This window comes from Crotalus tigris, unplaced genomic scaffold, assembly GCF_016545835.1.
Source record: "Crotalus tigris isolate CLP2741 ecotype Arizona unplaced genomic scaffold, ASM1654583v1 scf7180000017576.4783729, whole genome shotgun sequence".
NCBI classification, from domain to species: domain Eukaryota; kingdom Metazoa; phylum Chordata; class Lepidosauria; order Squamata; family Viperidae; genus Crotalus; species Crotalus tigris.
In genome coordinates, this window is record NW_024096487.1 from 1,028,271 (window position 1) to 1,055,122 (window position 26,852).

The window sequence follows — 26,852 nt, forward strand, 5'->3', positions numbered from 1 at the left end:
TACCAACAAAGAGGAAAAATAACAGCTCTCAAAAGAAACCAGCATGACTGCATAAAGAACTCTCTGACAAATTGAAAGATAAAAAGGACAAGTATAGAAAGTGGAAAGAGGGGAACATAACTAAATCAGAAAATCAACAAATAGCCGGAGCCTGCAAAACTGAAGTGAGGAAAGCCAAGGCTCAAAATGAACTAAGGCTTGCGACCAAAGTCAAAAATAACAAAAAAAGCTTCTTTCAACATGTAAAAAAAAAGAAAAAAGTGAAGGAAACGATTGGTCCATTAGTGGGTGAAAGTGGTAAGAAGGTGACTAGCAATAGGGAGAAAGCAGGACTATTTAACTCATTTTTTTCATCTGTCTTTACCCAAAGGGAAAAAAACAGACCAACCTATCAAAAATAGTGCCATAAAAAAACAGTATAAAAACACAAGTTAAGATAGGCAAGAAAATGGTAAGTGAGCACCTATCCAGCCTAGACGAGTTCAAATCGCCAGGACCAGATGGATTACACCCCAAGGTTCTCAAGGAACTGGCAGATGTGATCTCAGAACCACTGAATTATATTTTTCAAATATCTTGGAGCACTGGGGAACTACCAGAGGACTGGAAAAGAGCTGATGTAGTTCCCATCTTCAAAAAAGGAAAAAAAATGGATCCAGGAAATTACAGACCTATCAGCCTGACATCAATACCTGGGAAGATTCTGGAAAAGATAATCAAACAACGAATCAGCGAACACCTAGAGGAAAACAAAGTCATTACTAAAAGCCAACATGGGTTAGTCAAAAACAGATCATGCCAGACAAACCTTATTGCATTCTTTGACCAAGTGACAAAATTAGTGGATCAGAGGAATGCTGTGGATATAATTTACTTGGCCTTCAGTAAGGCATTTGATAAAGTAGATCATAACCTACTACTCGATAAGATAGAAAAATGTGGGTTAGACAGCATCACCACCAGATGGATTCGTAGCTGGCTGACCAGCTGTTCTCAGTGTGTGGTCCTCAATGGAACTGCATCTACATGGAGGGAAGTGTGTAGTGGGGTGCCCCAGCGCTCTGTTCTAGGCCCAGTGCTCTTCAACATCTTCATCATTGATTTGGACGAGGGGATAGATGGGGAATGCATCAAAGTTGCAGATGACACCAAGCTGGCAGGAATAGCCAACACTCCAGAAGACAGGCTTAGGACACAGGAGGATATGGACAGACTTGAACACTGGGCGCTATCTAACAAAATGAAATTCAATGGCGAAAAGAATAAGGTTCTATATTTAGGCAAGAAAAACCAAAAGTACAGGTATAGTATAGGGGGTACGTTGCTCAATAGTAGTAACTGCGAGAGGGATCTCGGAGTCCTAGTAGACAATCCCTTAAATATGAGCCAGCAGTGTGCTGCAGCTGCCAAAAAAGCCAACACAGTGCTGGGCTGCATTAACAGAGGGATAGAATGAAGATCACGTGAAGTATTAATACCACTTTACAATGCCTTGGTATGGCCACACTTGGAAATACTGCATCCAGTTTTGGTCACAACAATGTAAAAAAGATGTTGAGACTCTAGAAAGAGTACAGAGAAGAGCAACAAAGATGATTAGGGGACTGGAGGCTAAAACATATAAGGAACGGTTGCTGGAACTGGGTATGTCTAGTTTAATGAAGAGAAGGATGAGGGGGGACATGATAGCTGTGTTCCAATATCTCAGGGGCTGCCACAAAGAAGAGGGAGTCAAGCTATTCTCCAAGGCCCCTGAAGGCAGGACGAGAAGCAATGGATGGAAACTGATCAAGGAGAGAAGCAACTTAGAACTAAGGAGAAACTTCCTGACAGTTAGAACAATTAACCAATGGAACAACCTGCCTCCAGAAGCGGTGAATGCTCCAAAACTGGAACTTTTTAAGAAGAGACTGGACAGCCATTTGTCTGAAATGGTGTAGGGTTCCTGCCTGAGCAGGGGGTTGGACTCGATGACCTCCCTTCCAACATTATTATTATTATTATTATTATTATTATTTCAAATACCTAACAACTTTATTATAGAATCTATGAACTTATCATCTTTGCACACTCACTGTGAAATCTGCAACTATGAGACATTTTAGTGTGCTAAATTTGTATACTAAAAATAGAAACATTATACAATGATTTGTTTCAAATGTTCGAAAGGGTACTTTTACAATTTTACATAATTAATACAACATTCCACTGGCACAAATGAGAGCTGTGTTTTCAAAACTCCTTAGTTTCCCAACAATATTAGCTCTAGATAAAAGTCTGAGATAGTGGTTTATCTCAGGACTTTTCAACCAGTGGTACAGATATCACCTGTGGTACATTGGCACCTGGCAGGTGGTACGTGACCATCCTAGAAAAGTGGTAGTGGGGGAGGGGAATGAGCTGAACCAGTGGAAGCACTGCACAAGCCTGAGCGAGAGATGGCTGGAGCTGCAAGGCTGTCAGGGCTCAGCAGAAGCGCCGGGATCAGTGTTGCTTTCCAGCTGACCGGCACTTCTTTGGGGCTGTCAGGGCTCAGTGGAAGCGCCAGAATCAGCGCCAAGCTCCAGCTGGAATGTTGCAGCATCTCCAGGGTCTTGTGATTTACATTCAGATGGTTTGTAACTGATTCATATTTATGATGATCACAGTGTCCCAGGGTCATGTGAAGTGACCAAAACCTGCTGTAACCACCCAGCAGACCAAACACCCCCCCCATCCCACCCCCACTGCCAATCCTCAACAGAAATGCTCACAACAATGAAAACCTTGGCCAGGCGGGCAGGCAGGTATCTTGCTCGGCAAGTCAAGGACTACCTGTACTTTATCACTTGTTTCCTTTTTTTTTTTTTTTTTTTGGTCATCAGGTTTTTGATACCTTCCTAGGTGTCTGATGGTACTCGGATGTTGCCATATCCTAAAAGTGGTATAATGGGTGAAAAGGTTGAAAAGCCCTGGTGTATGTGACTTGGTACATATTTGACGTGTATAGTTTATACATTTCATGGTAATTGTTCTACTTCAAGTATTTCTCAGATACACAAATTTAAAATTTTATGGCTGATGGCTCTCAGCCAGCAGAAATTGGTATCAATTTCTCAAGTTGTTACTTCCTTGCAAGGATGTTGAGATTAGGTTTTAATTTTTTTTTCTTTGCATTTTAAATTTCAATAAATTTATGATAGCTTTATCTTAATTCACATTTATCTGTTTAATTATATTAAACATTCTCAAACCATATTTAATGGAAGGAGTTTTATATGAACAAATTTATTTTCTCATGCTCGATTCTACATGAATACAAAGGAAGAAGATAAGATAAGATGAGAAGAGAAGAGAAGAGAAGCGAAACGAAGCTTTATTGTTATTTTTATGCTGTGGGCACAATGACACACATCAAAAATGAAATTTAGTTGCCCACTCTCAAAGTAAAACACATACATGACACACACCTAAACATACTATGAACAACATATGTATAGACCCACATCTCTACATATACGTAGCAAATAAATATTAAATATTGTCCATCTTGAATGTATAACAGAAGGAGGAAGCTTGAGAGTTCGCAAGGTTAATGCTGTATGGAATGAAACTATGGCTGAATCTGGATGTTCTGCTACGGATACCACGAAGCCTCCTCCGAGAAGGTAACAAGGAAAACAGGTCGTGAAGAGGATGTGTAGTGTCCCAGATAATCTTACGGACCCTGCTCAAACAGCGCTTCTGTGCTATGTCCTGGATGGAAGGGAGGGAACTGCCAATGATCTTTTCAGCCATTCTCACCACTCTCTGCACCGCCTTCCTGTCTGAAGAAGTGATGCCTCCAAACAGACTGTGATGCTGTATGACAGGATGCTCTCGATTGTCCCCCTGTAGAAAATGGTCAGGACAGGGGAAGGAAGATGTGCTTACCTCATGCGGCACAGAAAATGCAGGCACTGCTGTGCCCGCTTCACCAGTTTCTCACTGTTGAGCGACCAAGTCAGCCTACTCCTTAGCTGCACACCCAGGAATTTGATGTGTGTTTGTTTGCATGCCACCTTTATTTTTACAAATAACTCAAGGCAGCTAACATACCTGATACTCCTTCCCCCTCCTATTTCCCCCCAAACAACAACCCTGTGAGGTGAGTTGGGCTGAGAGTGATTGGCCCAAGTTCAGGCAATTAGCTTTCATGGCTAAAATGGGACTTGAACTCATGGTCTCCTGCTTTCTAGCCTGGTGCCTTAACCACTAGACCAAATTGGTTCTTAAGTTGAAAGTTTTATGGAAAACAAATGTTTGACAATAATCTCTATGGAACAGCTGAGCAGCTTCTTATATTTAGCTGTTCATACCTGTCTACCAGATAGAAATACCTACCACTGTGTAAGTGCAGCTAGAGAAGATAGGGGGCAAGTTAATGAATCATAAAATTATTAAGGAATATTACTCAGAGCAAGGTATACCCAATAGAATAGTGGTGGCAAACCTATGGCACGCGTGCCAGAGATGGCACTTGGAGCCCTCTCTGTGGCACACGTGCCGTTGCTTCAGGCTCGCTTCTCCCCACGACTCTCACCAGCAGCCCCCCTGGAGGAGACTTGCCCCCGAGCGTGGCCTACACAGAGCAGCGCAGCCAAGGACATGGCAGCCAGGCAGCGTAGACAAGACTCTGCCCTCATGCCTCATCCTGCACAGTTTATGATGCGGGGCGTGGGCAGAGGGTGTGGCCATGGCGCTGCTGGGCTGCCTGGGTGATCTGCAGTGGGCCCTGGAGGTGGTATGTGACCCTGCGGACAGGTGGAGTGGGGGAGGAGCAGGGGCAAGGCAGGAGGTGGAGTGGGGGCGCAGCCAGTTTTTGGGCATTCAGTCTCTAAAAGGTTTGCCATCACTGCGAAAGAAGTAAAATCAGAAAAAACAAACCTCAAAGTGAATTAAGGTTAGTAAAGATGTTAAAAAATAAAAACATACAGTACAAACAAAATAAAAATATGAAAAAGGGATCAGGGCAGCTGCTAGAGTATGATGGCAAAATACTAAGAAGAAAAATGGTAAAAAAACTCTTAGTTCATCTCAACCATCTCAAAAGAGGATATGTGTTGTTATATAATGAGCCGAGGTGGCGCAGCAGTTAGAGTGCAGTACTGCAGGCCACTTTAGCTGACTGTGTTCAGTAGGTCAGCGGTTCAAATCTCACCGGCTCAAGGTTGACTCAGCCTTCCATCCTTCCGGGGTAGGTAAAATGAGGACCCAGATTGTTGGGGGCAATGTAAATATATATATACATTGCTTACTGATGTACACCGCTTAGAGAGTGCTTGCACTTAAAGCGGTATATAAGTCTCATAAATAAATAAATAAATAAATAAATAATTATGGAAAAAAAGGTTGAAGGGGCAAGAATGCAGTTGGAGATTTTTGGAAACATAATCAAGCCAAATATATTTATTCTGAGTGAGACTAGATTTATCCTATATGCCAAACATTTATGTATTTTAAGAAATATTGTTGAAAAATTGCAGAAGACTGGAGGAGATTAAACGTTCTATTCTTCAAAAAAGTGAAAAAGGATCTAAGCAACTATAATCCAGTCAGTCTGACATCAGTACCTTGGACGAGTCTAGAGCAGGAGTTTTTAAATTTTTCCACTTTGTGGAACCCTGTTAGTTAAAAAAAAAAAAAAGTCTCTGGGGCTTCTGATGAAGGGTAAATTGTTTAGTGGAAGAAAACTGTCTTTGTTCATATGGACCATTTTTTTTTTCCCTTAGACACTCATGGAACCCATCAAGTTCTCATGGAGTTCTAGGAGCACAATATGAAAAGCTCTGATCAACAATAGCAGATCATAAACGGCTCCCTTTCTCCTCTATTTGATTTTTATGTTACTGTTAATTTTATTTTGATGAGAATCAAGTCATGATGCTACAACAGTATAATATTTTATGCCAACAATGCCTTGATTTTCATTCTAACCATATCGTATTTCTAGATCCCAGTAATAGTACTTAAGAATGTGTTAATTAATATTAAAAATATATTAACATACTGCACAAATATCTTTTCTACATTCTTAATTTTGAGCAGCTGTGGTGGCACCATGACCTTTAGAAAATAAAGAACAGTACATTTCGCAGGATTATAGCTTATCAGAAAACACATTATCACAGTGCTTTATTACTTTTTCTTTATTACCCTCTCCTTTTCATCTGCGACAATATAAAAGACAATATATTATCTGCGACAATATAAAATGGCCATAGACAGAATATATGACTAATGTGCCAAAAATATGTCTCAGCATAACAACTAGAACCCACTGAATTATTCAGGGTACGAACCAGTAGAGTAGTTTTGTCTTGGCAGCTAATATCCTGTTAAGTTGGTAATAGTCAGGTAACATAACCTGATGTTTCAGAAGATGAAAACAGCACATTTAAGAGAACATTCAGACTTGTTTGTTAGCAACCATGAGTTTATTTATCGTGTTAAGAGTTTATTAATTATTGCTTCAATATATGGATTTACAATTTTATTAATGCTTTATCCTATATATGTTGTAGGCTGCCTAGAAGTTACAATCTCATTATCCAAGATTAGCTTCTCTGAATTTAGTGGGATTTATTTGTATGCAAGACAGCTAGTTTGGTGCAGTGGTTAGGGCATCAGACTAGAAACCAGGAAAACAGAAATTCTAGTCCCATTTTAGGCACAAAACCAGCTGGATGACCTTAGGTCTAGGCCAATCACTTTCTCTCAGTCCTAGGAAGGAGGCAATGGCAAACCACATCTGAAAAACCTTGCCAAGAAAACTGTAGGGATTTATTCTGACATGACTGAACGGGAAAAAAATTACCGTATATACAGAACCAGGCTCACACTTACAGAAAACTAAAAATCCAAATTTTTGGCATAATATAAGTTCATTTCTTTTCAGCCACTGAGATCTCTGTACTGTCTGTTAAAAGTTTTGGAAGCTAAACCCAGAATAGCAGTGTTAATTTAAAAAAAAAACCTAAAAAGAAGAAAATCATGCATTTAAAGAGTATAATTTTTGCCTTAAGATGTATCTTATTATTTCCACAACCGCAGGAATCAGTTGAAGCAGCTCCATCCTTTATATACATGGGTTATGATAATAAATGTAGAAATCAAAATAGTGCAATACATTTTATGATTTGCTCCTCTTGCTCCAACTGCAGATGTTCATATCCACAATAAGCATGCTTAGAATAGCAACTTCAAGATATTGTATAATCCTCAAACACTGGTTTCAGAACAGCTCTTGTTTATGTTGATACTACATGTTTACTGTCAGTGCTATTTCATGGCTAACTGAACCATGTTTCTCTCCATGAATCCAACTGTCTACATTCTTGTAACACATAATAAATTAAACACACTATTTGGATTCACAAAATATTTTGAGCAATAAATATTCTAATTACATCTTAGCTCAATACAGTATGTCACGCAATAAGCAGTTTAGGCATAAAACTAGCTGGGTGACTCTGAGCCAGTCATTTTCTCTCAGCCCTATGAAGAAGGCAATGGCAAACCACTTCCAAAACATGTTGCCAAAAAAGCTGCATGGACTTGTCTACAAAGTCATCAGCAGTTAAGACTAACTTGAAGGTTGCCTGCACACATACATACATGTCATGCAAAAATCAGCATTTCAGAATCAGTTGTTTTAGGCTACAGCTTTTTTTTTAATGCTTATTCTATTCAGGAATGCTGAACAGACCACAGACCAGAGCTGGAATAAAAAATTGGAAATTCTAACTCTCCTTAATAATTCTCAAACATCATATTAACTAAAATAATGCTTACGTATTTCCAGTAGAACCAATTTTTTTAGTCTTTTTATATTCATATTTGACATCAAAATATAGCAACTGGAATAAGACAAAAGGTCCAAAAAGAAAAATAACAGTTTATGCCAATACCATTCTCTGCTTTGTAGGAGTTTGGGTGATTCATCATTAATTCCATCGCAACTGTTCAGAGGAGGAGGGGGTCTCTTCCATTGCCTGGCAAAATGAGTTGGCCTGGCATGTCATTCCGTAGATAAAGTTACAATGCATGGGTTATGTTGCTGATCTAGGACATGTGTTCTGAGTCTGTACAATCTGGGAGTATTTTACCACTAAGAACAACATGGTCAAACAGAATCTAAATTAAGAACAAAAGCATTTCTCAGTCTTGAGCTCAACTGAAAACAAACACTTTTATGTTTTTAGCTAGCATAGCAAAGACAACACACTGCTTCCTGAAGCCACTAAGCAACCTTGTTTTTTGTCATTCTCTCATTTATTTTTGTATCAAACACAAATTGTTTTCATTCATGGTAGCCAGTCAGCAGTATCAAGCGGAAGTTAATAGTTGGCATTATTACTGATAAGCAAACGTATTATTGCCATGGAAGTATTTTCTTTCCTTTTCTATTCTAATTCCTGATCGGATTGACAGCATGATGTTGACTTTTACTTTGCATATTGTGTCATCTTTTTAAAATTTAGTCTGACTATGAGTCTGGCTGGTGTGTTCAACAAATCATAGTTTCAAATCTCCTGACTTAGTATGATGAATAGTTCAGCCAAAGGTTGGGTTCTTAAAGATTACCTACCGTAGTTCAATTCCTTACAACATGAAGATCTTTGGATATTTCGATCCTAGATATCTTTAATCACCAGAATCTGCTTAAAAACCTAGTAACATGCAATCTGCTATTTTCTGAGGTACAGAAAATACAATCAGGAAATTCTTTCTAATATTTCACTGAAATTCTTTTGATGGTATCTGTTGGCTTTTAAATGTCGTCTCCGTGAAGCTATATTGCTACATAGAATTTGGTTGCCAAACCCAATCTGTCAACTTTCTCTGAACATGTTCCTAATTGCCAATGTCCTCCTTGAAAAGCATTGCTTAATTGTGCAGACTATTCCAAGTGAGGTTTCATCAAAGTGAAATAAAATTACAGTGTCATTTCTCTTGGTCTGGACATTATACTTTTGTTGATACAAAAGTAAGAGCTGCATTTGCCTAAATCAGACTTAATGTTTACTAAAATCCTGAGTTCTTTTTCTTACATATTAGTAAGAAATATTAGTGTCTACGGAGATTCTCAGTCATTCAGGCTATGGCTGTCCCAAAGGTGTTTTTTCACAACGCAACTGTATTATTCCTTGAAGATGTTTTGCTCCTCATCCAAGAAGCTTCTTAAGTTCTGACTGAATGGTGGAGAATGGAAGGATTTATATATTCCATATTAGTGCTTTTCACATACCACTATCATTTTTGCTTCCATTATTTCAGGTTTTTATTCAAGACATCTACTATTTGAGGTGGAGCCCCACTGCATATACAAGAGCTGAATGGAATGGCAGTTGAATTATTTTTTAATATGGTAACAGAATAGCATCCTTCATTGCACCGGATGACAACAAGCTAGCTCAGAGGCATAGGGCATGCTACATGCCACAGAGTTCTTTCTTCTTCCATCTTCTTCCTTGTTCCCAAAATGACAGACAATAGGGTTTTTTTGTATCTTTTTCCCTCTAAAATATTTTGAAAATATTTTCTTTAGGACTCAGAAAGTGCTAAGCAAATTAATTAGCTGAATATATATCCCATCTGAAAATAATGGGAAAAATTAAAAGCATTTAGTTACAATAGTGGCTGATTTAGTCTGGATCTAACCCAGTTTTTTGCTTTATGAAACCAATTGTGTAATGTTTTGCTAACCATGGTTTATTTGATGCACAACAACTGTCTGGTTTCATAGCTGCTATGCCATAAACAATGGTTTAAAAATCATACTACCATGTTTTCCCGAAAGTAAAACCTACCCCCAAAATAAGCCCTAGTTTGATTGGGGGGGGGGTAATATAAGCCCTACCCCCAAAATAACCCCTAGTTTTGGGGCGAGGCGCACACCTAAAAATCAAGCTAGGCTGGGGTGGGGGGGCTGGAGCTGCCCCACGCATCCTGCACCTGCTTACCATTGCAGCCAGGCCTCCCATGAATCGACACCTGCCTTGCCAGCCCACTGCTTCTGAAGCTGAAGGAAATGCCTCTGCAGCTGAGATTGAATCCGTAGACCGGTTCTCGGCTGCAGAGGCCTTTCCTGATGACAAAATGCAGGTCGGAGCTCCGTTCTCAGCTGCAGAGGCATTTCCTCCGGCCACAGAAAAAGTGGACCGGCTGGGCGGGGCTGTTGATGCTGCTGCGAGGTGAGGTTGTGTAAAAGAGATACCCCCAAAATAAGACCTCATGCCTCTTTTGGAGGCAAAAAAATAAATAATAAGACTGGGTCTTATTTTCGGGGGGAAACGGTAGCAACATTCCCATGATGCATTAAATGCAAACAACCCAAATGGGTTTAGTGTGCTGCAGGAACTCAGACTGCAGATATAACTAAATTAGCACATTATTAGTTTTATTTAACTGAACTAAATACATGTTTATGTTAATTACTTAATTATATGAAGATAGGTGGCAAGCTAGAAAGGAAGGAAAACATGACCGGAAATTAACATGCATATACGCAGTGCTTCAGGAGCTGGTTTTCAGGTACTATATTAAAAGTCAAGAACTCTCTGGCTGGTAACGGCAGAAAAACACCAATTCCTCAGCATTTCCTTTTTGTAAGAGAGCACAACATCTCTGGCACTGACTAGACCCAAGCTCTATAAAATGCAGTTTCTCTGGCAGGGACTCATGTTCTCACATGTCCACAGCTGGCACAAGATGAAGGAAAAAGGATTCTAGTAGAGAGGGGAAGGAAAGGAACTTAACTCAACAGAGAAAATAATTAAAAGTTTCAAAATTGCTCTATGAAGAGTAAGCCCTCAATTAGAGATGGAATATATAAACCGCTTCATTGAAAAGGCCAAGTCTCATCAAAGGAACCAAGAATTCAAGGCTGAGAAACAGAATCAAACATGGTAGAGCTAAGAATGTGAAAGTTCCCGGATGAATAGCCAAAACATTCACAAAAAGGCCACAGGAAAATCATTATGCCTGAACTGTGACATCTAAAATGTGATTACATTACAAGATAATACATTACTGCAGGATGAAAGTCTGGAGTCCTTGGTGTGCTGAGCTTGGTTTTTTGCTTGCAGAAATTTCATTACTAGACAAGATAACATCATCAGCTAGATAACCACCAAGCTCAGAGAGCACCAAGGACTCCACAAAATGTGGTAATTATGTTGGCCTAATTTACAGGGCTGTGGTAAGTGATACAGGTAGTCCTTGATGTACAGCCACAATTGAGACCAGAATTTCTATTAGCTAAGCAAGTTGATTGTTAATTGAGTTGTGCCCAATTTTGTGACTTTTGCCACATTTGATAAGGAAATCACTTGCCAAAGTGAAGTTAAGTGAATCATATGCTCATTGAGTGAATCCACCCTCTCTCATTGACTTTGCTTGTCAGAAGCCAGCTGGGAAGATTACAAATGGTGTTCACATGTCCCTGGGACACTGAGACTGTTGTAAATGCATGCTGGTTGCCAAGTGCCCAAAATCTGATAATGTGACTGTGGGGATGCTGCAATAGTTAGAAGTGTGAGGACAAGTTATAAGACACATTTTGTGTTGTTATAACTTAGGACAGTGGTGGCAAACCTATGGCACAGGTGCCAGAGGCGGCACTCAGAGCCCTCTCTGTGGGCACATGCATCGTTGCCCAAGTCCTAGGCCTTCAGCTGGGTTTTATAAAACCTTTTCGCTTTAGGCCTCCGCCGCCATGTGCAAAAAAAAAAAAAAGGTTCAATCAGTCAATTTCAACTTCTCACAGGAAAAAAAAGTTCTTGAAAAGTTGGAATTGATTGATTGAACTTTTTAGTCCCACCCAGTCTGCCATTGCCACTGCAGCCACGCCCACCCAATTGGCCCCACCCAACCAATTGGCCACATCCAGCCAATGGGCCACACTCACCCGGCACTCGACGATGCATAAGTGGGTTTTGGGTTGCAGTTTGGGCGTTCAGTCTCTAAGAGGTTCGCCATTACTGACTTAGAACATTCACTAAAAGAATGGATGTACATCGAGGACTACTTATACTTAAATAGTATTTTATAAAAACTAAGCATATTTTGCAAAAACTAAGTAATATTAGAATTTATTTCACTACCTAGTTTCCATATTGGTAACATCCTTAATTCCAGCAATTAGTCTGACTCTTTTTTGGGGCTACATATCAATACTTCCTGTTTAAACAATTGCAAATTAACCATGTTTTCATTTCAAAATAAACCTGATTTTCCTTCTGCAATCCTGTTATTCTGTTTGACATAACCAATGGATTTTTTTTCTCTCTACGGCCTCTAAATTTTACTTTCTCATTCCATTACATTTTTTAAAGGAATGCACCCACCTCCAAATTCCCCTAAAACGAATTTAGTGGACACATTATATGAGCAATGTTGTAGTGAATATTCCATATTCACAAAATTTTCTATGTAGCATTTAATTACAACAAAACATATTTCTGTGCACATTTTTTTTTTACTGGGAAAGAAAGCTTAAGTTATATTATTCCTTTTTAAATCAAGCAACTGACATTGCAACTTCTCATTACCAATGAGAAGTAATTTTTGAAACATCAACTTCTACAAGTATATTGAACATAAATGTTGTGATGAGTAAAGAAAAATATGCACAGAAATATGTTTTGTTGTAATTAAATACTATATAGAAAATATTGTGAATATGGAATATTCACTACAATATGGTAGAAGGGATTTTGGAAGCACCCAATTACCTTGCATGATTTTTATGTGCACGTGACAAAGAGTGTTTATAAGATAGTTTACCCATCCCCAAAAGTAAGGAAACTGAGTTAAACATCTCTTCAAAGAACACCTGATATGACAGCCCTGGGCAACAGTCTGAATAAGATTAACTTGATTTGGTTTCTCTTGTCACAATTACCTATAGTCTCACGGCTAAATAATACTATTAGCAAAACCTTGAGAAATACAATAAAGCACCTGGAGGAGGGTTACTATTCTCTTCAAAGAATGCTGTTTGAACAACTATAAGTCAATGCCAAAAAAGATTCAAAGGTGTTTTTCCAAACCTTACTTTCACTAGATTCATGTTAAACAAAGAATTATTCAACAACTTTTTAAAAAATAGTATTCTTCCCCCAGCCAAGATATAGTGCAATGAACATTACAGGCATTCTAAATGGTATAGATGCAATTTAATAACTAAGATTTTCCTTTTTGAACAGAGATTCAAAATTTTGGGTTATTAGATTTTAAGTTCTACATATAGCAGAAATCTAATATTAAAACTAAACTTTTTTATATTTATTTCTTTTAATATTAGTCAACTATGTGAGTATGTTTTATAGTTGAAGTTGTTCGCAGAATATATTTATTAATAAGGTAATCCTTATTTTACTATTTTCTAATTGTTTTACCTTTGAAGATTAAGGCAACATGTCAAATTTTGGTTTGGCTTTAACTTTTTGTTGAAACAGAGAACTCCAAATGATTTTGATCCACTCAAAAATCCACTACCACTTCTAGGTGACTGTTAACCTAATTGTCTATAGGCAAAGCAATTAATAAAAGGCATTAGGATGACTAATGGCCCCTATCCCAACATCTTTTCAACTGACAACTAGATGGCTGGGGTATAGAAAAATTTAGCCACCTTCACCCCAGTTTTGTTTCTAATTCACTCCTTTTCTCACCTACACTCAAGAAGGAAATAGTCATAATAATGATGATGGTGCCTAGCGTTTCCTATTTTGGCAGGTCCTCTTTAGGCTCACATCTCTCTGTCCAAAGGCCAGAAGAGCATCTTAAGTTTGTTTGTATGATACAACCTGGCTGCTACATCCTAATTCAGGTAGGATATGTAATTACTGAGATAATTTTGAAAATTTTGCCTATTGAGACAAAATAACTAGGGTTCACACAGCATAATAACCCAATTAAACATAGCCTGCAAGTGCAATTACACAGAGTAAATATATTATGGGGGGGATAAAAATGATAAAACATTTAGATATTAAGCATTTTTATAGTTTACAGTGGTAAATGAAATTTCCTCATAGTGACTAGGTTCCCACATTGTGTTAAGCCATAATTTGCTGATCAATGATTTACTGATTAAACCATAATTGGTGGGCTCTCACATTGCACCAACACATATTGTTATTGCACTTTGTTTAATTTAGGGTTATGTGAACCTAAACAATAGGTGTCTGGTAAATCTTATAACTGTTCCATGGTTCAACAGACTGTGGCTTATCAGTATGTGAATCAGGCCTCTTCCTCAGAAGCATCACTGCTTGGAGAACCAGGTGATGAACAATCAAGCATTTACGCTGTTATTATAACATAGCCTTTCTTTGCTTTTTCTTTCTTTCTTTCTTTCTTTCTTTCTTTCTTTCTTTCTTTCTTTCTTTCTTTCTCTTTTATGTGCCAACCATTTCATCTGGGCAGCTTACAACATTAAAACCAGTAACCATTACAAGGATAAAATAATAAATAATGACAATTTATCATTAAAAGATGGCAGAAGGAAGCACAAAGTACACGGGGACAGGTAGGGTCTTTTTTAATCCTATAGTCACATCCAGAGTGATATTACTACAATATAAATAAATGTTTATTACTTCAAATGGTTATATTCGAAATGGTTACATTAGTCGTGTTTTCCAGTTTTCCCTTGACAGCACAATTTAGTCCCAAGCTCCGAAAGCGAGCAAGTACTTCCAGCGATACGCTTGCTCGTCCGGGTCCCTTAAAGGATCATATCCCCCACCTAGGACGGAGAGGAAAATACCGACCGGAACAAATCTCCCGAGGGCTGGCAAGCCGACAGCCCCAAGCAGCCTTCCCAAGCGAGCAACGGCGAGGTCATCGTACTCTGCGCCGCGGGCGAAGCAGACTCCAGGCAGGCACATCATCCCAGGCAAGAAAGGCCCGAGAGAGCCCAGAATCTTCCCTCCTTCCCTCCCTCCCGGGAAGGCAACCCTCGCCCCACGGCGAGAACGGAGAAGCTACTTGCATCTCCATCCCCTTCTCCTCCTCCTCCTCCTCTTCCCGCCGCGCCCCTGGAGCCTCACCCAGATACTCGAGCCCCGGCTGAGAGAGGCGATCCGCGTTCAGCATCCTGTCAACGCGCTCCCGCTCTCGGTCGCCGGGCCGTTTCTAGGACACCAGACGCCGCCGCGAGGAAAATGACTTCCGGCCAGAAACAAGAGCCGGCCGTCGGAATCCTTTGGAGGAAGGGGATCGAGGTTGCACCGGGAATTGTCCTTCTCTTCCAGACTCTTCCTCGGCTTTCTCCTGGGCCGGGTAGCCGGTTGCTTCGTAAAATAATCTTTTAAGATTTGCTTCACTTTTGCATAGACTTTCTTTTCGCGGCCGAAGATGCTTCAGTAGAGGAAGGCGTAGTTCAGCGCTTTCCTCGATGGACGTTGTTTTGTAACAACAATCATTCGCCCTCCGTTGTGACGGGTAGTGGTTTTATTCGCAAGAGGAAGATGCACTCTCCTTAAAATCACAGCTCTGCAGTGTTTTAAGTTATAGTATTTAACAGCTGAAATTATTGGTGCTCTGAATGCCTGAACCACAATCCAGCCAACCTCATTCTATCTTATGTTTTGTGGACTCAAGCCATGTAGCTAGTTCGTGGTTCAGTGTGTGTCCTGAAGCCACTAATTGCAATCACATGACTGCAGAATGTAGCAATTGGCCATAAATGCAAGCTGACTACCAAGCACCCAAATTGCAATCACATGAACATGAGGGTAGTGCAATGGTTGTAAGTGCAAGTACAGTTATACATCACTTTTTGCAAGGCCATTGCAACTTTGAACCATCAATTAAACAAATGGTCATAAGTCAAGGACTACTTGTATCTCATATTCACTAATATTTCATTTCCAGCTAATATTGACACCAGAATGTCATGGCAATATAAACGTTCCCTCTTCGATAATCCAAGATGTAAACAGTATTATGCTCTTCCTGGTTCTTCTACATCTCAAAAAAAGCCCCACCACAGCAACAAGATACTAAAAAATAAATACTTAACCACCCTTTAACAAAGAATGGAATCAAGTTAACTGTTTAGAGGGTGAAATGAGATATGGGGAGATGCTTAAGATTAGCAACAGCTTAAGTTGATAGCAAGATATATCAGGCATCACTGATTTTATATTGACCAATCTTTATCTGAAAACTATAGATACCCTATGAGGATCATACTTTGGGTAGGCAAGATCCTGTAAATGCAGAATGGAGGCCATAGTCCAGAAAACCTATCTTCTGACAATTATTTTTATTGCCATAGAAGAACTATGGCATGTTAAACCACTGAGGAAAAGCCCAAAGATAGTATTTGGCACCTGGTTCTAATTGCTGGATCTCTGGATTCTGGTAAAATGCAAAGTAAATACCAGAAAACTGACATATTCTTCCCCTCTGCTGACCTTACTGAAAAATTTTGAATTTGTGTATTACTCAAAGGCATGCCTTGTTTCAGTTTATGACAGTTGACTGGGTTTACACTAAGTTTACACCAAGCCAATAAAAAAAAAACCTACACATTATGTCTAGGCATAGAGTCTTCCAATCTAGACACTGTCCAGAAGTCGGATTTCAACTCCTGGAATTCTCAGAAGCCCATACATCCGGAGGGTATAGAGTTTGGGGAAAGGTAACTTAATGTGATGTGCAAACCCAATTCTCCATTGTATAATCAAAAACTTTGTTTCTCTGTTTGTATTTTCAAGAGCGTTGTCCCAATCTCAACAATATAATTGTAGCAACTTCAGTCATCATATTAAGCAATAATGTGGCTGGGTTGGCTTTGGTTTGGCATGTTGTATGTACCCAGGCCAATTAAGGCTTATCAAACAGATCATAGATTAAGTAATGCATGGGTTATTACATTTCATTTCATGCCTTGATTATTAGCAACCTTTTGGAAATTGACCATAAGTAAGGTGAATTATATAATCATATTAGAGGGCTAGTGTGCTCCAAGTTCTATTTATTAAACATTTTCACTTGAGGAGATCCAGAAGCCATGCCTTCTCTATCATTGTGCCAACCTTGTGGAGAAGCATTACCCCAAGATTTGAATGCCTTCAACTCTGCTGGCCTTTAGAAAAACTCTGATACCGGTTTCCGGTAACTTAGAACTGACCTGGGATACCTCATGAGCCTAACTTAAAGTAGAATTTGTGAGTTTTTGTCCCCAATACTGTAGTATGTTGGTGTTTTTCTTGTAATCATTTTTTATGTATGTACTTGTTTTTGAATCTGTTAGTAGCCCAGAATGAATTGTTGAGTAGCTAAGGAATCAGAACAGAAAAAATTAATCGGATTTATTGTTATGTTTTGTCAGTTTGCACAAGCAGAATATAAAATAGAAAACCATTTTAATGGTTTTTCTTTCCATTTTACTTCTTCAAACTCATTGCTTTTATTGGAAGCTAGACAATGCTAGTTCCATAACTGTAGGTGTCCTAACCTTTTTCTTGTTCCAAGGAAATGTCTGAGAAAATAGAAATGCTTTGGATCCCTCCAATCCTAGCTTCTCCTGGAAAATTCTTGAACATCTTTTTTTGGAACATCCCTAATAATAATGTGTTCTGACTGAAGAGCACCAGGTATAGACCTACTTGTGAAGTTTTTGGGCCTTGTTTGTTATCTATTTTATAATATACTTTTATGCAGTGCTTTTTTTTGAAAAAAAAAAAAGGTGCTGGAATTCACACACGTCATACAACCCGCCTTGCCTACCCTATAAGGTTCCATCCAAAAAAGGTGCCAGAACTCTGTTCTGGGCGTTTTGTGAGAAAAAAAGTCCCACTTTTATGTAAGCTAGAATGTGGTTGTCCTGTGTACTGAATTGTATGAAGCAATTGAATTTATTTAATAAACTATCATCAAATGAGTCACAGGCTGTGTGTTCTGCAAACACAGCCTAAAACTGTACATTTTCCATACACAGGATCAATAGCTGCTAGAACAGAGTAAGTTTCTCTGCCAGATACAAGAAAGTGCAGGAATATATTTATATGAAATAGAATAAGAATATATTTAACTAAGTAATATGTGTATTTTAGATGTTAAAACCTTTGCGCAGTAAAATAAAGGAAATTTGGGTTGCCAGGAATTTAAATACTATGAATGTTAAAGGCACATTGGATTATTGTAATTAAAAATGAAAAAGTAGTTAAAACTTAAAAACAGTATATGGATATCTATAAGCAAAAAAATATTGATAAATGTTTTAATTGAGTTTGTCATGATTAGAATTTACTAATTTAAGTATGATACATTGAATGTTAAGGGAAATAGAGAAGGAATTTTTGATAATACAACCTGAGATATGTACTAGAGACTTTGTTATTGAATTTTGACTACCCAGTCACCACGCTGCTTTCCAAGCACTGAAATGTAAAACTGTAAAACCAATAAAATTTGGTTTTTTTTAAAAAAAGAAAGTGCAGGAATATAAATCAAGTATGGGGACATTTCCAGATTGTAGGTCAAGACCTATGGACTTCCAGAACTTACACACACACACACACACACACACACACACTATAATTAAGGTGACCAACCGTTCTCCTTTAGGGAGGACAGTCCTCCTTTTTTAATTTCTGTCCTCCCTTGAAAAGTGTCCTCCTACATGTCCTCCTTTTTGATATTTGAAGACTAATCTGCAGGGCTTCTTTTTTTTCTCATAGAACGCTCAGAACGGCATTCTGGCACCTTTTTTGATGGTTTTTTTTCAACTTTTGCATGAGCTGTGCTACTCCCCCTATTGGCTTTCGAAAGCCAATAGGAATTGCTGCTGAGTATGCCAAAACACCCGGCTGGCAAACTTTGCATATGCAAGTTGTCTACAGCGAAGGCGAATTGGCAGGAACTTTGCACCCCTCCCTGCTACCCAACTACACCATCTCCTACTTAGTCCCGAAGATACCTGGAGGAGACTAACTTCCATTTAGGGATGGAAAAATCAAAAAAGAGGAAATGCCATTTCAACGATAAATTGAATAAGGAATTTCCATTCATCACATCAAAGAAGGATAACATTGTTTTCTGCAATATTTGCAGCGGAGAATTTTGTATTGCAGTTGGGGGCAGAGCAGCTATTACGAAACACTTGACCACCAAGAAACATAAGCAATCATCAGATGCATCTGCTTCCAGTTGTAAAGTAACAAGTTTTTTTAAAACTTCAAAGTATTCTGAAGATGAAAAACAGTTAGCTGCAATGGAGGAAACATTTGCATTCCATACCATACCATAATTCACAATCAAAGTTTTCGTAGTATGAATTGTACAACTAAATTATTGAAAAAGTTTCATGATGCTAAATTTTCATGCACCAAGACAAAATGCGAGGCTATAATTAAATCAGTATTTAAAAATTACTGTGACAAAATACTTACAGAAGACTTGGAAACTGCAGCATTTGTAACGATTTTATCTGATGCATCCAATCATAATGAAATTAAAATGTATCCAATACATTTTAAGATATTTTAATGTTAGGAAGGGCATTCAAGTAAAAATTTTAAATTTAGAATCTATTGAGGGCGAAACTGCTGAAATTTTGTCAAACCATCTATACAAAGTAATAAATGAAAACAATTTGAAATCCAAAGTTGTTGCACTAACAGCTGATAATACAAATACAAATTTTGGTGGGCAAAGACGCAAAGGGGTGAATAATGTGCATATAAAATTATAAGATTTACTTCAAAAGAAAATACTAGGAATAGGTTGTAATGCACATATTTTGTCAAATGCAATCAACACGGCGTCATGTGCCATGCCAATTGATGCAGAAGTAATAATAACCACAATTTATTTGTATTTTAGTCGTTTTACCATTCGTATGGCTACTTTAAAACAATTTTGTAAAGAAGCTAATGTTCAATACAAAAACTTTTAGGATATTCAAAAGTTAGATGGCTTGCTCTAACACCTGCTATAGAGCGTGTTCTTCAATTATTTGAGCCTCTCCGTTCATATTTTCTAAGTTTAGACAAATGTCCTAAAATCCTGGAATCGTTTTTCAGTAATGAAATATCTGAGATATTAATGTATTTTGTACATAATCAAGCATCTATTTTTCACAAAACGATTCAAAAGATTGAAGGTCAACACATTTCAGCTACAGAAGTTAGTCTTATTTTGAATGACTTTATCCTTCAATATAAAACTTGATTTGAAGAAAAATTTCTTCCTTTAGTTATAAAAAGAAAATTGTCAGACTTAGAGGAATCAAATCCAGGCATAACGGAAAAGTTTATCAAAGAAGTGCAGAATTTTTACCAAACATGTTTTCAATATATCGAAGAATGGTCTGAAACAAACATCACAGGAAATAACAGTTTCAATGATGTTTTTTGACTTCATCGCAAGTATATTGGACAGATATTGAATCTTGTGTTGAGTTTCTAAAGAAATGCCAGACATTAAAATAGACAATTGTCTTTTTGAAGAAATTAGAAGCCTGAATGTATTTTTAAATTCTGAAAAATTAATTTAATGGGAAAATAAACACATTGAAATTGATAAAAGATGGGTGGAAATATTCAGCCATTTCAAAAATGAACATATTCCATGTGAAAATTTATTTATTCTTGTTCAATTTATGTTGTTCTGCCCTGGAACTAATGCAGCAGTTGAAAGGGTTTTTTCAATTGCTAATGATTTTTGGAAAAATGAGAAATCAAGATTGAATGTTGATACTCTAGCTGCAGCACTTGCCGTAAAATTCAGTATGAAGGATATTTCTTGTTCAGATATTTCCAATATATTTTTAAAAGATGATACATTGACAAAAATATTCATTCAATGGAACAGTACTCATTTAAATAATAATTAATAGGCATGTAAGCATAATTACAATATAAAATGTTATTATTACAAATGTTTTATTGTGCATTTATCATATTATAGTGTATTCTGTATTATTGTTGCAACAAATAAAATGTTTCTTTTATTTACGATATTTTTTTCTTCAATTTATTTGTGTCCTCCTTTTCATTGTAAAAAAGTTGGTCACCTTACTATAATGCAAGAAGTGCTTCCCATCTTGACTTTTTTTTAAACCTTCCTTGTATATGTCCCTATTCCCAGGTCCAAATTCCATTTCGCTAACCCACCATTTAATCTTCTCTCAACGCTGAGAGGTCTCTCAGCACCTTTCTGCTGCAGATTGGATATAAGTTGATGTTGTCCTCCCTGTTGTTAAGGGAGCTCACCTAGAGCTTGTCTCTCAGTGCTGGAGCAGGTAGAGGCAATTATTTTCCTCAGGTGCAGCAAGAGATTGGAAGCAATTTCCCCTGCAGAACATGAAGAAAACAGTTCCTTTTTTCATGTGAACATAAGAGTAGGAAACCTTGCTTCCATCCTGTCCCTGAGGAGAAAAAGATGGTTGGAGGATGAATAGGGGTTTTTCTTCTGAAAGACATCAGGCCCACTAAGGTGAAAGAAAAGACCAATTCCCAGTTACGTGACCTCCTTTCGGATATTGCTGGAATATTAACACCTCTATATTGATTGAGCAAAGTAGGTCTGGATGAAACTGTACTTCAGTGAGACATGGAGGAGTATGTATTTTCTACCCCAGAAAATATGATGCATGTGAAGAGAAATGATTTTGCCTCAAACACTGTCCAGTCTAACATTTGATATAGGAAACATTTTAGGAAAGGGCAGTAGAAGCAGGGAAAACAGAGAAATAATTCCTAACATTTCTTATTCTGGTCCTTAAAATATAATTAGAGTTGCTAGATACTGTTATCTGGCTGTGATTGTTTTTTGCCATGAAATGGGCTACTTAGTTATGCTTGCTATGCTAGATCAAGGTTGAATAATTTCATTTTTTATTTCACTCTGGATTTTTTCCCCCCCAAAATTTAGTTTTTGCTTTTATGGCAGTTTTTTTTTCTCTTCCTCTCTTCTAAGGCCAGCTAAAGGATAAAGTCTTCCTTTTGGATTCAAAGCCCATTTGTGGCTGTAATAATGATAAGTTTCAGCATTACTGGCGCCTGACTGTTAATGACTCAAAAGAGAACCAAATAAAAACAAGATGTTGTTTCTGGAGTCCTTCATACACTTTCCTCTGCTTATTGTCACTTCCACAGTGGTCTGACAGAGCTGGACATCCTTACAAAATCCACTGCAAATATCACTGCTCTTCTTCAAATGAGATATTATCAGAGTTAATTTAATCTTCATTTGGTTTTTAGTTTTGGAGCTATGACTCTCAGTTATAAATCCAGATAGATAACCCAAATAATATTTGCTTTGCTTTTGTGAGCATATGTCCTGACAAATCAGGAAAAGGATGAATTACCTACATTGACATTTTATTTAATGAAACAAAGTCCATCAGTCCAAGGTAAGCAATGATTACAGCTGTGCGGTGCTTTAGATCTGATTCCAAAAAGGTGCTTTACATCTCTCCTGCATGCTCTAAAACTCTTTTTCAGATCAGAGTAAATGCATGAAATTCCTGTTTTCATTGGCTTTTCTGCCTGCAGCTGGTGAATAATACACAACTGCTGTCACAAAGAGGATGAGGGCTTTCTCACACCTTGATGCAACTAGTTTGATATCCTATCATGGGTGTCAAACTTGATCGCGTCATGTGACGTATCGTGACTTATCACGACGTTTTTTGCCTTTGTGGAACTGGGGTGGGCGTGGCCTGCTCATGATGTCTCCGGCCTGTGGGCCGCCAGTTTGACATCCCTGCCTATATGGAACAAAATCAGTGAGGCAACCGCATTGGGCAACATAGCCAAAGGCATATAATCAATATGCTCAGAAATTCCAAATGGCTACTGCAGTACAGGAGCTGTGATGAGCCAATACAGACATGGAGAGTTCAGCATGCAAGTGTTCCACATAACCCTCTCCCTTCTCCGCTATAGAATTTCATGATTCTTATTAAATTGTATGTCACTCTACAAAACATTTTTTGTCACTCGACAAAACATACATAAGTAGAACCATTGCTTTTTTTCTAAAAAAAAAAAAAAAAGGTGCCAGAACTCACACACGTCATACAACCCGCCTTGCCTACCGTACAAGGTTCCATCCAAAAAAGGTGCCAGAACTCTGTTCTGGGCGTTCTATGAGAAAAAAAGCCCTGAGTGGAACTTCCTCAATCTGTTAGCACGATGTCATATTAACCCATCTCTTCTACTGGATAGATTTGTTGACATACTGGCAAAATGCTAAGGATAAGGATAGGATGGGAGGAGGGGGGAAATATCAAATCCTATATTTCAAGGATTGAGAACATAATATTCTTCACATATTAGGGCTATTCCTTTCACAGTCTCTTGCAATTTTCCATGTTGCCTAAGTTTGAAGCTCAACACTGATGACAGCCAATATAAAGAGAATAAGTGAAGCAGGAAAGTAATAAATATATAAATGTGAAGCTGTGAAACATGGACAAAAAGGAAGCTGAGAACAGGCTGAGAGTCTTTGAAATGTGACTTTTAAAGATAACTCTCTGACAATCCTTGGAGTTGCAAAAGATAAAATCTTGAAGCCCTGGAGATGTACAGGAGAAACAATAAAACTGGAATATTTGGGTCATGTATTCAGAGGCAGTTCTGTACAGTGGACCCTGCTAGAAGGAAGAGTGAAAGGGAAAAAAAGTAAGGGACAACAACAATAACAAAAAATACAAAAAAGGAATATCAATGTACAAACTGATAATGATACCTACTTGGGTAATGAAACATCAGCAAAACCACAACTAAGCTCAGGTAGCATCAAGAACTCACTGTTCCACCCTAAGCTACGTACAGACATTCTCTTCTATTGCCATTTACATAATTGGCTTATCTAAATTAAGAAGATTGTACAGGAGTGGCACAAAAGCAGACAGAGAATGAAACTATTAAATGATATTGAATTAATAAAGCAGATCTAGTCTGAGTCATTGCTATCCTTTGCTTTAAATGCAGGAACAATTTCTTCCCCAGTCTTTGAATAAGTAGCTTGTAAAGTTTGTATGCATTGTTTGTATTACTGCATGTTCATCATATAAGAGGAAACCATAAAATACACATGAGATTAGTCTGTACATAGATGATCAGATGTCTCACTGCCTATTTATCTATGCTTATGATAGTTTATTGTTTATTATAAACTTCATAATTTGACTCTACCTGAGGTACCTAACATGGTTGGCCAAATTAATTACAATATTATGAAAGTATTTATCTTTTTTTTTTTAAAAAAAAAGTTTTATTGATTTTCTAGTTTTACATTTAAGTATTTAAAAAGCAACATGGCAACTGGGTTAATCAATAATTCAATAACATACAAGTGTCTTTAGTACAGATTTCAAACTACCACATTAAATATTTCCTCTCTTTTTCCCTTAGTATTTACTGTCTCATGTTTAAGCTAATACAATTCTTATTATATCAATTAAGTAAAAATAACATTGTTACATTTATCAATAGTTTTAGCTTATACATATCCTAATTGCTTTAACATTAAATCTTTATAGACAATCAATATCCTGTAATTAGTTTTTCCCATCAATATTTAAATTTAATATTTATAATTTCCAAGTTTTAGGTAACCAAAGTTTCCTTTACCACAATTCATCACAAAACCTAATGTTCAAGATACATGTCCTATCTATTTGAATATATTCTATTTCTCACCATCTATATCATCTAGTTGATGATACAGTATAACATCCTTATATTCTACTAATTTCCAAATGTCTTAAATTTAATGACCAAAATTTCCCTTATTTCAACATCAAATACTTCCTCTCTTTTTCTCTTAATATCTACTATCTCATATTTAAACTATTTTATCAACTATGTAAAAACATGTTTATTACATTTATCAAAAATTTTAGCTTGTGTATATATATATATATATATATATATATATATATATATATTAATTATTTTTACATTCAATCTTTATAGACAATATCATATTTATTTGTTTTTCCAAATTTTTAATTTCCCATCAATATTCAAATTTAACTTTTGATATTTATACTTCCAAGTTTTAAATGACCAAAGTTTTCTTTATCTCAATTCATAGCATAATCTAGTATTCAAATTACACATCTTGTCTGTTTGAGTATATTCTATTTTAATTAATGATATAACATCCTCACTAATAAATCCAAACCCCAATTTTCTTCAGCCTTATTCTAGTTTTCTTTCTTTGCCAACTCGCTTTCCATGTCTGTGCTTTTAAATCATCAAATAGATCTCCCTGTTATTGTATATATTATTTGAAATAAAAGAAACCATCCAATTGCCATTCTTTTGGAAGGACTAACAAATTGTCTCTCTATTATTCCATTTCCCTGTAGTTATCCTAGAATGTTTATCTTCCCTTTAGTCTGTTCTTCTTCTTGCTCCTCAGATTTCTTCTGGTTTATATAGAAAGTCTTTTCCATTTTCAGTGTTATCGGTCCCTTTTGTGGGTTTTCCATTAACTGTGTTGGTCTATTGAATCCTCGATCATAGTGTTTGATTGTTCCACTTCTTCTATTGTGTTCTGCATAGTTGATTCTTTAATTGTAGTCAAAATTAGGGTTTTAATATCTAGGCTGACATCTTGTTCTTTTCTATAGTGTGTTATTTCGTCAGAAGTTGTAAGAATAGTTTCATGACTTGCTTTCAACATAGAAAGAATCTGTTTTTGATCTTCATCCATATTCTCTTAGTGGTGTATTAAATTAAAAGCTTTACAATCGGGATAAAAAGAATTTTATCACTGGGTATAGAACACAGCTGAGTTCTCACAGCTGATATCTGCCAAGGTTAAAGGAGTCTTATCTGTAGTCTGGCTTCAAGCCAAGTCTCTTTTAGACAATAACAGGTTGTAGTATCAGATTTAACCACAAGATGTCACCAATGTCTTTTAAGGTTTTTTTAAGTCCAAAATTTTTATAATTCTTTTTCCAATTTTACTTCTTTTTTGTAAGTAAAAACCCAAATCTTCAATAGGAATAAGAAATCTTTTGGTCCCCAAACATATAAATCTAATTAAAATAAAGTTATTCTTTCAACATTTTAAACTCCCCTGGATAGTCAGTCGCCACTGCTCTTAGAGGGTGGGATAGAATTTCCCTTCCCTCTCTCCACATGGGGGAAAATACTTTGGGCAGCTTATACAGGTAAAAAAGATAGTTAGGATTGAAGAGAGGTTCAGATCTCACCCAGTCTCATCCGCGCTGCTTTAGGAGTGCCTGGTGGTAAGTTTGACTTCGGCTGTCTGCAGCCTAGTGACGGGCCATATTTCTATGGCCGGTCTTTTGTCCACCAATTTGGAGGGCTGTCCTGGATCAAGTGGAAGGGCTACTGCCCTTCTGCAATCAAGCGGGGATCCCCTCCTTACTTGTCGACCCTACAGGGCGATTTTTGACATTTCCAGGGTTTCCCAGCGGTACGAAATCAAACGCGGAAGACAGAGCTCACCTTCCAGCGGCCACAGCAGCCATGATGGCAAACCGGAAGTCCCGAAAGTATTTATCTTAATGTCCAGATTTAACTGTGGTAATAATGATATAAGAGTTTGTACAGCCCTTCCACCCTTCCTGCAGCAATTAACAGTGAAGTAAACTATTCTGAAGACTTCCTTTAGAAAAAAATAATTTATATCCCATTTGAATAGAACAAAAATGCCTAATTTAATTTTTAATTCAATTTTATAATTGAAATGTTGGCAGCCTAAAGGAAAGTGGGCAACCAGATGGTACAAATAAATCTGAGAACATACTTTTTAAAAATGTTAAAGTCCACAATAAAATGACAAAACTTTTCAAGCAGATCATGGTAGAGCCAATGGTA

The 26,852-nt window shown here is 37.4% G+C and overlaps 1 protein-coding gene across 1 annotated transcript in view; it reads right to left on the reverse strand.

Annotated features, from left to right (window-relative positions):
* CUNH11orf49 (chromosome unknown C11orf49 homolog) overlaps positions 1–15,476 on the reverse strand; it is a 142,838-nt gene extending 127,362 nt beyond the window's left edge. Inside the window, exon 1 of the mRNA XM_039358115.1 lies at positions 15,081–15,476. Within this exon, the coding sequence (XP_039214049.1) occupies positions 15,081–15,126 (46 nt within the window). The 5' untranslated portion in view covers positions 15,127–15,476. The remainder of the gene's footprint in view (positions 1–15,080) is intronic.
* Positions 15,477–26,852: the final 11,376 nt, after the last annotated feature.